Genomic DNA, 15,325 nt, shown 5'->3' with positions numbered 1-15,325 from the left:
GCGCATGCCCCCGTGTGACAGATGGCTCCAGGTCAGCAGAGACTGCACGCTCTGACAAGTGTCAGCTGTGCCCGTCATTCAGAAGGCTGAAGAAAGTGCCCGGAATTGTAGGCAGTTGATCTCGATTGTGTTAGGGAGGGTGGCAGGGCTGGTGAGGTGGTTAAAATGCAGCACTGCAAGCTAACGCTGCATGCCCACTGCCGGCAGATCGATCCTGACCGGCTCAAGGTGGACTCAGCCTTCCGTCCTTCTGAGGTCGGTAAAACGAGTACCCAGATTGTTGGGGAGGGCAACAGGCTGACTCTGTAAACCGCTTAGAGAGGGCCGTAAAGCACGGTGAAGCGGTCCATAAGTCTAAGGGCTAATGCTATTGCTGTTCTGTTCTATTCTACAGCCACGGTGGTGCAGTGGTTAGAATGCAGCATTGCAGACTAACACTGCTGACTGCCAGCAGTTCGATCCTGACCGGCTCAAGGTTGACTCAGCTTTCCGTCCTTCCGAGGTCAGTAAAACGAGGACCCGGATTGTTGGGGACAATAGACTGACCCTGTAAACCGCTTAGGGCTGTAAAGCACGGTGACACGGTCTATAAGTCTAAAGGCTATTGCTATTGATATTATTCCAGCATATTTGTAATGCAGATTGGTCTAACTCCAAGGGTGAGGGAACCGTGGCCCCTTTATGACCTGTGGACTTCAGCTCCCAGAATTCCTTAGCCATACCCAGATAAGGAAAACTCTCCGGGGTCAGAAGTAGGCTATTGTGCCAATTAGTTGCTCCCACTTTCTTTCCAATAGAGATAGCTGAGATTGGATCACCAACACTGTAAAACGAGTCCTGGTAGCTGACTTGGTCCCCACTGGGAAGAACGGTAACTGGACGATGGGGAACACACAGGCAGTCCTCGGCTTAATGACCACAATGGAGTCCAACACTTCTGTTGTTAAGCAGGGCAGTTGTTAAGTTGGGCCTCCTTTTATGACTTTTGCAACGGTTGTTCAGCGAATCACTGCATTTGTTAAATGAAACGTGCTGTCATTGCGTGAATCTGGCTCTTTCCCCCCCTCCCCTCCCCCCGATTGACTTTGCTTGTTGGGAGCTAATCCCGGGACAGCGCAACTGTCACAAGTACATGCCAGTTGCTAAGCCCCCAGATTTTGACCCCATGACTATGGTGGCTGTTGCAATGATTGTTAGTGTGAAGAACAGCCGTGCGCCACTTGTTTTCCATGCCGCCGTAACTTTGAAAAGTCACTAAACAGAGTGGTAAGTCAAAGGCTCCCTGTATAGCGCTGTGTCAGTGCTAGAGCAGCCAGGAAACGACACACCCTAACACTTTGTGGGTTACGGAGGGGAGATGGGCACTGCAGCTGCACTTCAATGGGTCAAGCGAAAGGCCGAGGAGAAACTGCTCTTCTAGCCTCAGAGCAGCAACGACGCAAAGCAAGTCCAGGAGAACGCCAGCCTCCCATCACTCCACCACAACGCCTCTCACACCAGCTAAATATTATATCCCCCGGAGGGAACAAGACCGCGCGAATCTTGAACGACGTGTCCAATAATGGTGGCGGAAGGGTGGGTGGTGCAAGGAAGAAAACCGGGACGATGGCAGATTCCCCACCCCCACCCCGAGTCGACAAAACGGGCATCTCTTCCCAAAGGTACTGAGCAATTCACACCATGCAAAGAGTCGATCTGAGCTCAAGGATCTTGCATCGGAGATGTTATCTCGGTCCGTAGTCGTAGCTTGTGGGAGCGCCAGCGGAGGAATACATGTTGGCGGCAGCTGCGGCTGCAGCCGCGGCGGCAGCAGCAGCTGGATTCATGTGGTGGTGGTGGTGGTGGTGGTGGTAACTGTGTCCCCGGATAGTGGGTAAGGGATAGGGGGCTGGCCGGCTCTTGGCTCCTAGGTAATGGTCGTAAGCTGAGACCGGATGCTTGTAGGGGTGGTGGTGGAGAGGCTCCGAAGCAGGGGGGTCCAGCCGCAGCTCGTGATGGGGAGGACTAGGCCGGCTTCCAGCTGGACTAGGGAGTGGAACCAAGCCGCCTCCACCCGGAACCGGGAGCGCTGGACTTAACACCCGAGACATGAGCTGCTGATGAGTTGGATCAGCGTGGAGTGGTGTCCCGCTAGCCGATTCCCGTTCATAGTCCCGTCGACTGTCCACTATATCTGCAGCACATGATAGAACAGGAAAGGGGAGCAGGGGAGAAAGTATGAGAAGGGGTCAGCTACGTGTGACATCTCCAGGCCTCTAGTTAGGGGCCTGTGCGGTGTAAATGTGTAGGGCAGGGGGTCTCTAAACTTGGCAACTTTAACACAGGTGGACGTCAACTCCCAGAATTCCCTGGCTTTGCAGAGACATCTAATTGGCCATTTTTATTTATTTATTTTGCCTGATTCAGCAAGGATGGTTCTTATGATAAATTTGTTAAACCGTAATCCAAATTCATTCTGCAGGTTAGGTAAATCCAGGTACTCTGGAGTAAGGTACTCCGTTCTATATTCTATTTTGTTAGTTGGATATTACTCAGCCTAATGCATTGTTTCATAATCTCAGCAAATTTAAGATATGTGAACTTCAGCTTCCAGAATTCTCCACTCAGTGTGGCTAATTGGGGGATTCTGGGAGTTGAAGTCCACAAGTCTTAAAGCTGCCAAGTTTGCAGGCCCCTGGTATAGGAGATGGACAGGCTGAGCTGGAGGGCAGGGTTAAGTGCATCATTAGTTTGGAATCATTGCGCAGCCACAAGAGACCCAAGTCCTGCCTCCCTGTGAATTCCAATCGCTCTTATCTAGTGCCAATTTAGCTTGACCATTAGTAGACCAGATTCTTGCATATAAGTGACAAGAATAAACTAGTGTTTTGAAGTCAACTTCTGTTTCTGGTTATTTGCACCTGACAAAATGTGAACCACTGCACAGGTGGATGGCTCAAACTCACAAGTACAGAGACATCTGGTTCCATCCACTCATCTAAAACCCAATTTTAAAAGTGGACAGACCACCTTAAATGTTTGGGTTCCTCTGCTCCTTCGGAAGAGGATACAAGTTGGTCTTCCAGATCTTGCTAGAGAGGACTCCGTTCAGGTCAACAAGGGTTGTTCTTCACTTGTCCTTCAGCTACATCTGAATGTTCGCCCTTCGAGGTAGGCAAGATACACAACCAGGTGCACTAGCTCTATATTGGTAGTCCTCGACTTATAATGATTCATTTAGTGACCTCTCAAAGCTACAACAGCACTGAAAAAAGCAACTTAGGACCATTTTTCCACCCTTACGACCATTTGCAGCATCAAAATTGCAGTGATCAAAATTCAGACGCCTGGGAACTGACTTGTATGTATGACGGTTGCAGCGTCCGGGGGGGGGAAATCACATGATCCTCTTTTGCGACCTTCTGACCAGCAAAATCAACGGGGGAATCCAGATTCACTTAACAACAACCGTGTTGCTAACTTAGCAAGTGCAGCGATTCAGTTAGCAACTGTGGCCAAAAAAGGTGGCGAAAATGGCGCAAAGCTCACTTAGCCACTGTCTCAACAGGAGCAGAGGTTTTGTGCTCCGTTGTGGTCGTAAGTCAAGGACTACCTGCTTTGCAAGGTTACGCTGACAGAATCTGGCAAGATTGAAAAGCATTTTCCCCCCCTTCTCCTCTTCTCCTCCCTAGGAAACTAGGGAAGGTTCACTTGTGAACTTTTTCCCACACCCTCTCTCCTCCCGTGGGCTGGGAAATGTCGTCCGTGCTGTTCGTTCAGTCTGCCGCTCTCCCTTCTACCTCAAGGTTGTTCTCACATACCACTCTGTCGAGAGCGCTGCAAGTTCCCCTTCACCTAGGCTCAGGAATTTCTTGGCCTGTCTCCATCCTTCCCTGAGTAAACCAGACAGGAAACCTGTCTAAATGAACTAAACTTACCACTTTCTTGTAAAGTTACAACAGCAGCATCTCGCAGGCCCCAAGGTACAAACTTCCCACACACCCCCTTTTTAATTGCCTGAGCAATTAAGGTGGGTCCTTCCTAAATTTCTTCCTCTGATTGTTAATCCGCTGGGGGTGGGGGCTGCCGCTCTTGCCTGATTGTTTCCTGGGCAGCATCTTCCCCCCCCCTACCGCCCCAAGGTCACCCACCTATTCCCTTAACTCATGCCGTGTATCAGTTTCATTCTGATCCCGTTCTTGCGCTCCTGACGTTGTGGAGCAAAAGCGTGAAACCTACTTTACAACAGAACTGTCAAGGTACAGGGATCAGGTTGCCTATGCCAGGACAGGTGCAGTGCCCAGATGTTTCCATTCATTGGGTCCAGCAGCTGCAGAGAAGGGGATCCAACCATACCCAACTTTGGGCTAGCCTCCTACGTTCTGGATTGCGGAATTCTGCATTCTGCACTCAGCGTAGAATGGAGGGTCAACATCAGTTCAGTGTCAAATGTAGAAGCTCAACTACTTCTCTGCTACATTGATTGACACAAGACTCCTCTACTCTGCCTTTGCCCCCCTCCTGTCACTTTCTTCATTTTGTGTTTGGTATCCCCCTGTCTTGAAAAGCGTCTAGGTTGTCGTTGTCCTAGAAATTCAGAAGGAGGAAAAAGTTAAGCTTCCTACCACCATGAGGAGAAGGTTCAAAGGATCACCTGATTCTATTTCACCGAGATGGGAACCGCTAAGCTAAGTAGCTGTAGCTGTTCTGTGTGCTCTGGACACAAAGCACATGTCCCGATGGAAAGGTGGAACTATCTCAGATACTTAATTCAGATGCAAGACTTTCTGATGAAGGGGGTCGTGATCCACCAAAGAGTGAAGCTTGAGGTACCAAACTGCTTGGTTTTTAAACTGCCTCAGGACACCTCAGAGCGATAATGTCCCAACTAATCAAGAGAAGATTGGATCTGATGGTTCTTTTTATTGGAATTGGGTATGCCTAGCTTAATGAAAAGAAGGACTAGGGGGTGACATGATAGCGGTGTGTCAATATCTGAGATGCCGCCACGAAGAAGAGAAGGGTCAACCTCTTCTCCAAAGCTCCTGAAGGCAGGACAAGAAGCAACGGATGGAAACTAATCAAGGACAGAAGCAACCTAGAACTAAGGAGAATTTTCCTGACGGTGAGCACCATTAACCAGTGGAACAGCTTGCCTCCAGAAGTTGTGGGTGCTCTGACACTGGAGGTTTTTAAGGAGATTGGGCAACCATTTGTCTGAAATGGTATAGGCTCTCCTGCTTGAGCAGGGGGTTGGACTAGAAGACCTCCAAGGTCCCTTCCAACTGTTGTTCTGTTGTTGTTGTTTTTTAATGTCTCCTGCTCTGAAGTCACCTGGAAATTCAGAAATACCTTTTTTTACCCCCACCTTCATGACAAGGCTGTTCCACGGAAAGCCACCGCGATGTTTTCTCCATAAGAAGGAAACAAAAGGAGACTTCTCAGTGTCTTTGTGTGGTTGTGAATGTATAGGTATGCACACTGGGATTGCTTTTCAGACGGACTGTCCGACGTGAACAGAGACGAGAGTAAGAATGCAGAAAGATCCCAAAGTTTAGGTTTTTCTTTCTTTCTTTCTCTTTCTTTCTTTCTTTCTTTCTTTCTTTCTTTCTTTCTTTCTTTCTTTCTTTCTTTCTTTCCTTCCTTCCTTCCTTCCTTCCTTCCTTCCTTCCTTCCTTCCTTCCTTTCTTTCTTTCTTTCTTTTCTTTTCTTTTCTTTTCTCTTTTCTTTTCTTTTCTTTCCTTTTAAAAAGATGAAGTGTTTGACATAGTGTTCGGCAAAGATCCCAGCTCCCGAGACAAGGCATTTTGACTTTGATAAATCGAGCGGGGTTGAGTGACACGTTTGCACACGCCTGAAATTTTTGCAATTGTATAACGCTAAACAAATAGAGGCTTTTCTTTATTTTAATAGGCTGGGAGTGCGGTGGGAGAGAGGGCCCCCTCCCTTGTTCTTTTTCCTTCTCCTGAGCAACTGTTTATTCTGGGTAATGGAACTAGAGTCAGCGAGAAAGCTTAAATAGATATCTGGAGCAGATTTTTGAGGAGGTTAAAGGCAATTACTGGGCATTGTGGTGGAATCTTTCTTTTTTCCTTTCCTTTCCTTTTTTTCCTTTTTTGCAACTTCTCCCGCAATCTATCCTTCCGTTTGTTTGTTCAAGAAAACTTCACTCAACAGTGGAAGGATATAAATATTCCAACGGACCAAATGTTAATTAATAAGATTCTGAATTGTGCTGAAATGGATAAACTAACTTATATGTTAAAACAGAAACAAGAATCTATGTATTACACCAACTGGGAACGATGGTATGATTTGGTTAAAAAATAGAACAAACCTAGAATAGTTAATATGACACTTCATAGTAATCTTTATGACAATATTTAATAGTCAAAATAGACAACGTTAAATAAGATTTAAGATTTACCGGGATGTAATTATGTATAACTGTAAAGGGGACTTTAATCCCCAGTTAGTTTATATGTATGTTTGTTAAGTGCTTGCATGTCCTTTTTCTTTCTTAATTTGAAATGTATATACTTAGTGTGTATGTGTCTGTAAATATTTAATAAAAAAATTTTTTTAAAAAAAGAAAACTGCTTATGTAAAATAGCTCTTGTGGAAACACCGGGAAGTCGTTTACAGACTAAATGAACAATAAAAAAAGATACGTGGGGGTGGGGGGGAAATGAGTGGTATTTAATGTGAATTCATTGTAAGTTTCCACGGGAGGCAAAGAAAATATGAAATCCTTGAGCAGGTTGTATGAAAACCCTGATCCTTTAATTCAACGAAAGTTCTGACTGGACTTCCAACGGTATTCGGACATACATTGGAATGTCAAGTTAATTTTCCTTTTAGGACTGATGGGGTGAAATACATGGGGGCTGTGTTCGAAACCGGCTGCTTTATGCCAGCTTTGCCCTGGAAGTGGCGGGGGTCAGCTTGGTGGGTGACAGGCTGATCTGTTAGGAATCTCATGAACCCCAATGAGCCACGGGATTGGAGATCTTCCTTGGAACCTGCAAGCGACGTCTCTACGTGAGGCAGTCCTCGACTTACAGCTATTCATTTATAGCTCCAAGTTACAACACCGCTGAAAAAAAAGGGACTTAGGGCCCTTTTCACACTTATGACCCTGCGGTCACCTGATCAAAAATTGAGACGCATGGCCGTTGGCTCGCATTTATGACGGTCGCAGTATCCAGGGGGATTGTTGCGTGATTCCCCTTTAGTGATCTTCTGACGAGCAAAGTCAATGGGGGAAGCCAGATTCATTTAACAACCGTGTTATTAATTTAACGACTGCAGGGATTCCCTTAGCAACTTTGGCCAGAAAACGGGGCAAAAGCCACTTAGCAACTGTCTCCCTTAGCAATGGAAATTTTAGGGTCGGTTGTGGTCATAAGTTAAGGACTACCTGTATTATTAAACTGTAGCTTAATTCAGCTGTTCAGAGAAACACAGACCTCTAGTTTAGGTCATTCACCTGCCCACCCCAGGCCAAAATTTCTGCGGTGAGGACCCAAATAAAGGTAAAGGTTTCCCCGCACATACGTGCTAGTCGTTTCCGACTCTAGGGGCCGTTGCTCATCTCCGTTTCAAAGCCGAAGAGCCAGCGCTTGTCCGAGGACGTCTCCGTGGTCCTGTGGCCGGCATGACTAGACGCCAAAGGCGCACGGAACGCTGTTACCTTCCCACCGGAGTGGTCCCTATTTTTCTACTTGCATTTTTACGTGCTTTCGAACTGCTAGGTTGGCAGAAGCTGGGACGAGTAACAGGCGCTCACTCTGTTATGCGGCACTCGGGATTTGACCCACCAAACTGCCGACCATCTGATCGACAAGCTCAGCGTCCTAACCCACTGTGCCACCGCGTCCCTTGAGGACCCAAATGGTGGGGGTCAATTTGCTGACATTGTAAACCGCTGTAAAGCAGTATATAAGTCTAAATGCTATTGCTATCGTTTCTCCTTCGTAACATCTTTCTCCCTGGACAATGCTTTTTCACCCATTCTTTTGCCTGTCAACCCAGAGTTATCAGAGGTTGCATTCACGCAACGTCCATGGAGGTTCTCAGTCATCCAGGTCGTGGTTGTCCCAAAGGTGTTTTTTCTTTTTCTTTGAAGATGTTTTGCTTCTCATGTGAGAAGCTTCTTCAGCTCTGACTGGATGGTGGGAGAATGGAAGGATTTATACTCCTTGCAGACTGCTGGTCATTTGCCTTCTTTTAGAGAGTCCTTGAGGCCACCTGAGGTTTATCTGTGTCCTCAGGGTCACCTGAGTGGTGCAAATGGGTGTGGAGCCTTCAAAGATAAACCTCCAGGTGGCCTCAACGACTCTCTAAAAGAAGGCAAATGACCAGCTGTCTGCAAGGAGTATAAATCCTTCCATTCTCCCACCATTCGGTCAGAACCTGAAGAAGCTTCTCGGATGAGAAGGGAAACGTCTTCAAAGGAAAAACAAGGAAGTCCAGTTGCCTCCTGAAAAAGCACCTTTGGGATTCACACAGCTCATTTAAAGCCAGAACTACCCTAACCTCAGAGGTTGCGCTCACACCACATCCCTGCTGGATGTGGTTAGCTTTAACCTGGCTTGGTTTTGTGGGCTTCCGCTGCATGCTCACCTGGAGACTGTTGGTCGTTCGTTGCATCGTACAAGAAAAGTGGGCTACTGCAATTTGACTAACCTTCAAATATTTCCTTAACGACGCTACTGGAAATGCTGCCTTTTCCCCAAAATAAACAGGACCCAGAATGTTTCACTGGATGAACCGAACAGCTACTGTTAAATTACACACCCTTATTCTTTGCAGAATTCTTTGCACCCGGGACAACATTTGCTTGTAGGGACCTGTTTTTTGTTGTTGTTGTTTTTTTCAGGTAGAGAGCTGGATGGTGATACAGCTAATTGGATCAATTTTGCTTCCCCCCCCCCACCTCCTCCCAAGTCAAACCACCTATTTACAAAGCTGGCTGTCTTGGGAATTAAATCCTTTTGATGAGTTTGCAAGGAGATGCATTAAGAGCAAAAAAAATTTTTCCCCCTCCAAGAATAACCAGATCAGCCAGGAAAAGCACAATAAAAGATCAGCCACTAAGAGCCCAATAAAGGAGAGCGAACTTCCATCTCTAAATCCTGGTTAGACGTTCTGCTCTTTGTGAGCAAAATGTTTTTCTTGTAATCCTCTAAAGCAGACTGGCAAATTGCCAAGCGCTGTGTCTTAACTAGTTAGCCGATCTGGCGGTGCATCCCATTAAATGGCAGATTCCTGTGCGTTCACACCCCTAAGACCCAAGGGTGCTCTTTTGGAGGGCCAGGAGAGAGCAAAACCTGCACGGCAGGGTTGATGTGGACCCTAAAGGGTCAATCTTAAGGCCCCATCCACACAGAGACGCGGCTGATTTCGTGGGGCTGATGACACCATAATGCTGCTTTCAAGTAGCATTGCCTGAAATCCATGTTAATGTTGAAATGGGTTGGGATTTATAGTTTTAAAATGAGTTTACGTGGCTTTTAATGTTTGATTGGAAACAGAGACAGACAGACAGATGATATAGATAGGTGATAGATAGATAGACAGACAGACAGACAGACAGACAGACAGACAGATAGATAGATAGATAGATGAATGATATCGATGATAGATAGATATACTGTAAGATGATTAATAGAGAGATATAGCGAAAGCAAGATAGATAAAAGAATGATATAGAGATTATATAGACAGAGACAGATAGACAGATAGATAGATGGTAGATGATAGATGATAGATGATAGAAAGATATAGAAGATAGAGATTGATGATTGATAGATAAAAAATGTAAGATGATTGATAGAGATAGAAACAGTGAGATACCAAGATAAAGAGAGAGATGAATGAATGATAGATGGAGATTAGATAGATGGATAGATAGATAGATAGATAGATAGATAGATAGATAGATAGATAGATAGATAGATAGATAAGATAGGATAGACAGACAGATAGATAGATAGATAGATAGATAGATAGATAGATAGATAGATACAGAGAGATAGATATAGAGATAGCATTAGATGATTGGGGGTGATGGACAGGGAATTATCCATAAGGAAATGACAAAACTCCCCCTTTGGGGCTACTTTTTCCTGGGCACCTGTGACTATCCGAGGCCCAGAGTGCCGGTTAACTCACCTTTCTCCGTTCCGTTTTGGTGAATTGGGGAAGACACAGGATTTCTCGACCTGGCGAAGGCACTCATGAGAGGCAGGGCTCCTGGTCGGTGATTCCTAGGCCTGTTATGGGGGGGGGAGAGGGGGGGGAATCAGAACACTGTTCTACTTTGTGATTGAACAGAGGGAAGATACCTCCTCATCTCTCCCTTGCAGAAGGGGCTCTGTTTTTGTATGGATCGTATTTTTGTACAAGCAGACGAAGTTCCCCATCTGAGTCAAGCCCGAGATGGACCAATTCATCAATTTGTTAGTCAATGCTTAATTAATTGGAGGACAATTAAATCAGTGGAACAACCTGTCTTGAGAATTGGCGGGTGCTCTGATACAGGAGAAGCTGCTTGGACAGCCACGTGTCTGAAATGACATAGGGTCTTCCTGCTTGAGCAGGGGGCGGGACTAGAAGACCTCCAAGGTCCCTTCTGCCTCTGTTATTCTGTCCTGTATTCAGCTGAACGTTGTAGAAAAGAAGAACCAATTAAAGAGGCTTACCAATCTTCAGGATCGCAATCCCGGAATCCTTTTGCAAAAGGGTTGCTGGCAATCTTAAGCTGGGTTATCTGAAGGAGAGAATTAGGGAAACGGCTTTAGAGTTAGCTCACTATGTCCTTGCCGCGGTTCTTAAGTGAATCCCTGCGGTTGTATTTTGCATGCAGCTCTTTTAAAAACGGCTACGGTCAATGTTGCTGGTTTTGAATACCCACCATTAGTGATTATCACCTGTAGTTTCTCAACTATAAATTGTATTGCTTGTAAATCTGTAAACTCTGCAAACCGCTTAGAGAGGGCTCTAAAGCTCTATGAAGCGGCATATAAGTCTAAATGCTATTGCTGTTCTATTCTATTCTATTCTATTCTATTCTATTCTATTCTATTCTATTCTATTCTATTCTATTCCATTCCATTCTATTCCATTCCATTCCATTCCAATCTCTATTCTGTTCTGTTCTGTTCCGTTCCGTTCCGTTCCGTTCCATTCCAATCTCTTTTCATTCTATTCTATTCTATTCTATTCTATTCTATTCTATTCTATTCTATTCTATTCTATTCTATTCTATTCTATTCTATTCTATTCTATTCCATATTTTCTATTCTATTCTATTCTATTCTATTCTATTCTATTCTATTCTATTCTATTCTATTCTATTCTATTCTATTCTATTCTATTCTATTCTATTCCTCTGGTGGCGCAGTGGCTAGAATGCAGCATTGCAGGCTAACTAACTGCCCACAGCCAGGAGTTCCATCCTGACCGGCTCAAGGTTGACTCAGCCTTCCATCCTTCTGAAGTCAGTAAAATGAGGACCCCGATTGTTGTGGGCAACAGGCTGTAAACCGCTTAGAGAGGGCCGTAAAAGCACCGTGAAGCGGTATATAAGTTTAAGCGCTCTTTTAAGTCTTAATTCTTGGCACCAGGACAGCGGCAACTTGTAAGCTTCACAGACCCCATTTTGAAAAGCACGTATTACCTGCAAAATATCCTGTCCTACACACACACACACACCCAGACCATCACTTCAGAGTATTTATTTCATTCACAGGCGGGTGGGGGAAGAATGAAGGGGGGGGAGGACATTCTCCCCCCCCCCACCCCCACCGCCTCTCCTTTATAACCCCTTTATATTTAAACAAATCCAGGGACAAAGTATAATGATTGTGAGTTTCCGGAATGGGTTGAAAAACAAACTTTAAGCCCCTCGGTGACAGTTCAACCCTTGGAGGTCAGAGTGATAGAAAGCAGAAGAGAAAATAAGCAGCTGTTTTAAGCAATCAGAGAGATGCCAGTCTGGAAATCGCTTCTTAAAGGCACAGCCTCCCTCAAGCTTTGCTTCCATTGTTCTCCTCTTTTTTTGTGCTCCATCACTGCTCCTTCTTTCCTCCTCCTCCTCCACCTATTTTGAAAAACATTCTCCCTCTTCCACCTCCTGCTTCTTCGCTCTTGCAATACTATTCCCATTAGGAAAGGAAATAGCCTTCCCTTCTCTTTCTCCATTATTCTGGAAACATCTCCTCCTCTTCCTCCTCCTCCTCCTGCTCCTCCTCCCCCCCTTCTCTCTCTCTCTTCCTCCTCCTCCTCCTCCTCCTCTCCCTCTCCTCCTCCTCCTCTTCTTTCTTCATTATTATGAAAACATCTTCTCCTCCTCCTCCTCCAACGTGTTCACCATTTTCTTATATTTAGCAGGGAATGGCACATTTGACCTGTAGGAAATCAAGCACTTCTGCAGATCAACTCAAGGAGAATGTGATCCCACCAAAGCAAGAGCATCCTTAAGTCCATCAGGAGGAAGCATAAGATCAGTGGCAATCCTCTCCTCCGCATGGGGCACTTCTGAACAAGTTTACTCCCCCCGCCCCCAGGCATCTTTCGAATCAAGCACAACCCCCAAAGTTTCTTTTCTATTTCTTCTGTGTAATGTTCTTGGTGGATTTTTCCATTTCCACCCTAATCGACAGCCCTGGGCTTTTCTGGTGGTCTCCCATCCTAGTTCAACCCTGCTTTTGAAAAACTCACCGAACGCCAGGTCAGTGCTGCCCCCTCCTGGGAGGATTTTTACATGCAGGACTAATTTGGGGGCCCTAGTGTTGCGTGCACGCACGCATGCATTCTGGCCAGCCACTTGCAGGGCCCAATTCCGAATAGGGGACTCCTGGTCTTTTGGTTAAAGCACCAGGCTAGAAACCAGGAGACGGTGAGTTCTAGTCCCACCTTAGGCTTAAAAGCCAGCTGGGTGACTTTGGGCCAATCACCAGGAGACGGTGAGTTCAAGTCCTGCCTTAGGCTTGAAACCCATCTGGGTGATTTGGGGCCAATCGCTAGAAAACTTCTGAGTTCTCATCCCACCTTAGGGCTGAAAGCTGACTCTCGGCCCAACCCACCTCACAGGGTTGTTGTGGGGAAAATAGGAGGAGGAAGAAAGTGTGTGGGATATGTTCACCACCCTTAGTTATTTGTCAAACTAATAAAGGCAGGATACAAATAAAACAAAATAAATAAAATAAATAAAATAAAATAAAATAAATAAAATATAGTAAAGTAAAATAAAATAAATAAAATAAAATAAATAAAATATAAAGTAAAATAAAATAAAAAATATATAAATCAGAAAACAAATTTAAAAAAATACACCTCTCTATGCCGTGCATGCACCACCAAAGCGAAATATTCTGGTGCACAATTCAGAAATGAAGAGGACTTCTCAGTATTATCCTAACAGAGACAGCTCGCGGAAACAAACAAATGCAAAAAATATGGGGGGAACCAACATTATCCAGCGCTAACGAAGAGCAGGGAGGGGTTCCCTTTGGGGTGTGTGAATTGCATTGGTGGGGGAGGAGAAGGGCTGGGAGCTGCCTTATGGTTCCACCGGTAATACGGGAAGATCAGTTGAACCCAAGTCGTGCTGTTTTGCCCATTTTGAAAGTGGGGTGGGGGGGGAGTGAAAGTAGAGGTCTCTGCTTCTCGAGACTCAGGCCTCCCAGGGTGATCGAATTCCTTCAGAAAGCCATCAACGGATTTAGCAGATGAAATGCTTCAAGAAAAAACAGAGAAGGCAAAAGGCTCTTCAGACAGTCTTGCAGGACGGGGTGGAGATGCAAAATGTACATTATCTGGCTGCTGCGCACGCAAGAGCGAGTCTGCTTGATAAGGCTCCCAGAAGGAACTTTCAGAGTTTTTTGAACATGGACGTAAAGATGTGTGGATTTCAACTCTCAGAATTACTCAGATGGGTGGACTTCAACTCCCAGAGTTCCCCGGAATAGAATAGAATAGAATAGAATAGAATAGAATAGAATAGAATAGAATAGAATAGAATAGAATAGAATAGAATAGAATAGAATAGAATAGAATAGAATAGAATAGAATAGAATGGAATATAGAATGGAACGGAACGGAATGGAATGGAATGGAATAGAACAGAATAAGGAATAGAACAGAACATTATAAGGAACAGAACAGAACAGAACAGAATAAAACAGCACAGCACAGAATAGAATAAGGAATAGAATGGAATGGAATGAAACAGAACAGAACAGAATAGAATAAGGAATAGAACATTATAAGGAATAGAACAGAACAGAATGGAATAACAGAGTTGGAAGGGACCTTGGAGGTCTTCTAGTCCAACCCCCTGCTTAGGCAGCAAACCCTATACCATTTCGGACAAATGGCGGTCCAATCTCTTCTTAAAAACCAATGTATTACCCTTTGATGGAAGCGAACCATCATCTGCCCTCTAAATCAGGGAGACCCAACTTGGCACATCCATCGTAATACCTTCATTGTATTTCCAAGAAAGAGATGAAGTCACTTTTCCAAAGCAGGGAAGCTTTGCTGCCAATCTTGAGCTGACAAGCCTCCTCTGGACAAAGCTAATTTGAGTTAAATCCCAGCGATGTCAACCAACTCAGATCCAGGGAGCACCATCTTTGACTCTAGTTCTTCTTCTAAAGTACAGGTGGTCCCCCACTTACGACCACAATTTCTGTCGCCAAGCAAGACATTTGTTAAGCGAATTCTGCCCCCTTTTACAACCTTTCTTGCCATCGTCATTAAGTGAATCACTGCAATTGTTAAGTCGTCAAGTCAATCTGGCTTCCGCGTTGACTTTAAGGTCTCAAAAGATGATCGCATGACCCCCTAAGTACACGCCAGTTGCCAAGCATTTGGATTTTGTTCATGTGACCGTGGAGATGCCCCAACCGTTGTAAGTATGCAAAACGGTCCTCGGTTACTATTCTTCCACTGCTGTTTACGACTTTGAACAGTCACTAAACCAACGGTTGTAAGTCAAGGACAATCCGTACCCTACTTGGCTTCGACTCTTGGTTGCAGAGAAGGCTGCAAAGTCTCCAAGGATTTTTTTAAAAAAAACACACAAAAAGAAGCCTTTCTCTCCCCCCCCCCCCGCTATTTCTGATTGAACCACCCGGCGATTTGGAAGCATTAAAAAAGCTCCTTTGGAATTTGGCTTTGCCGATTTCATGGGGTTCCTCTCTGTAGACGCATCTTTCCCATCTGGGCTTTGCGAAAGACAAAAATTCTTCTGGCGTTGATAATGTGCCGGCCACATTAGACACAAGCAATCCATAATCCTTGGAGTCTGGCGATAAAAGGACTTTCTGGCTACATG

At 45.2% G+C, this 15,325-nt stretch overlaps 1 protein-coding gene across 1 annotated transcript in view; it reads right to left on the bottom strand.

Annotated features, from left to right (window-relative positions):
* Positions 1-1,079: 1,079 nt before the first annotated feature.
* TBX1 (T-box transcription factor 1) overlaps positions 1,080-15,325 on the bottom strand; it is a 38,794-nt gene continuing 24,548 nt past the window's right edge. The window contains exons 6-8 of the mRNA XM_083373258.1: positions 10,686-10,753; positions 10,156-10,256; positions 1,080-2,173 (exon numbers count right to left, since the gene is read on the bottom strand). Of these exons, the coding sequence (XP_083229384.1) occupies positions 1,725-2,173; positions 10,156-10,256; positions 10,686-10,753 (618 nt within the window). The 3' untranslated portion in view covers positions 1,080-1,724. The remainder of the gene's footprint in view (positions 2,174-10,155; positions 10,257-10,685; positions 10,754-15,325) is intronic.

Source organism: Vipera ursinii (assembly GCF_947247035.1).
Source record: "Vipera ursinii genome assembly, chromosome: 14".
NCBI classification, from domain to species: Eukaryota; Metazoa; Chordata; class Lepidosauria; order Squamata; family Viperidae; genus Vipera; species Vipera ursinii.
The sequence above is the reverse complement of the archived record's forward strand: the minus strand, read 5'-3'. Positions and strand labels throughout refer to the sequence as shown.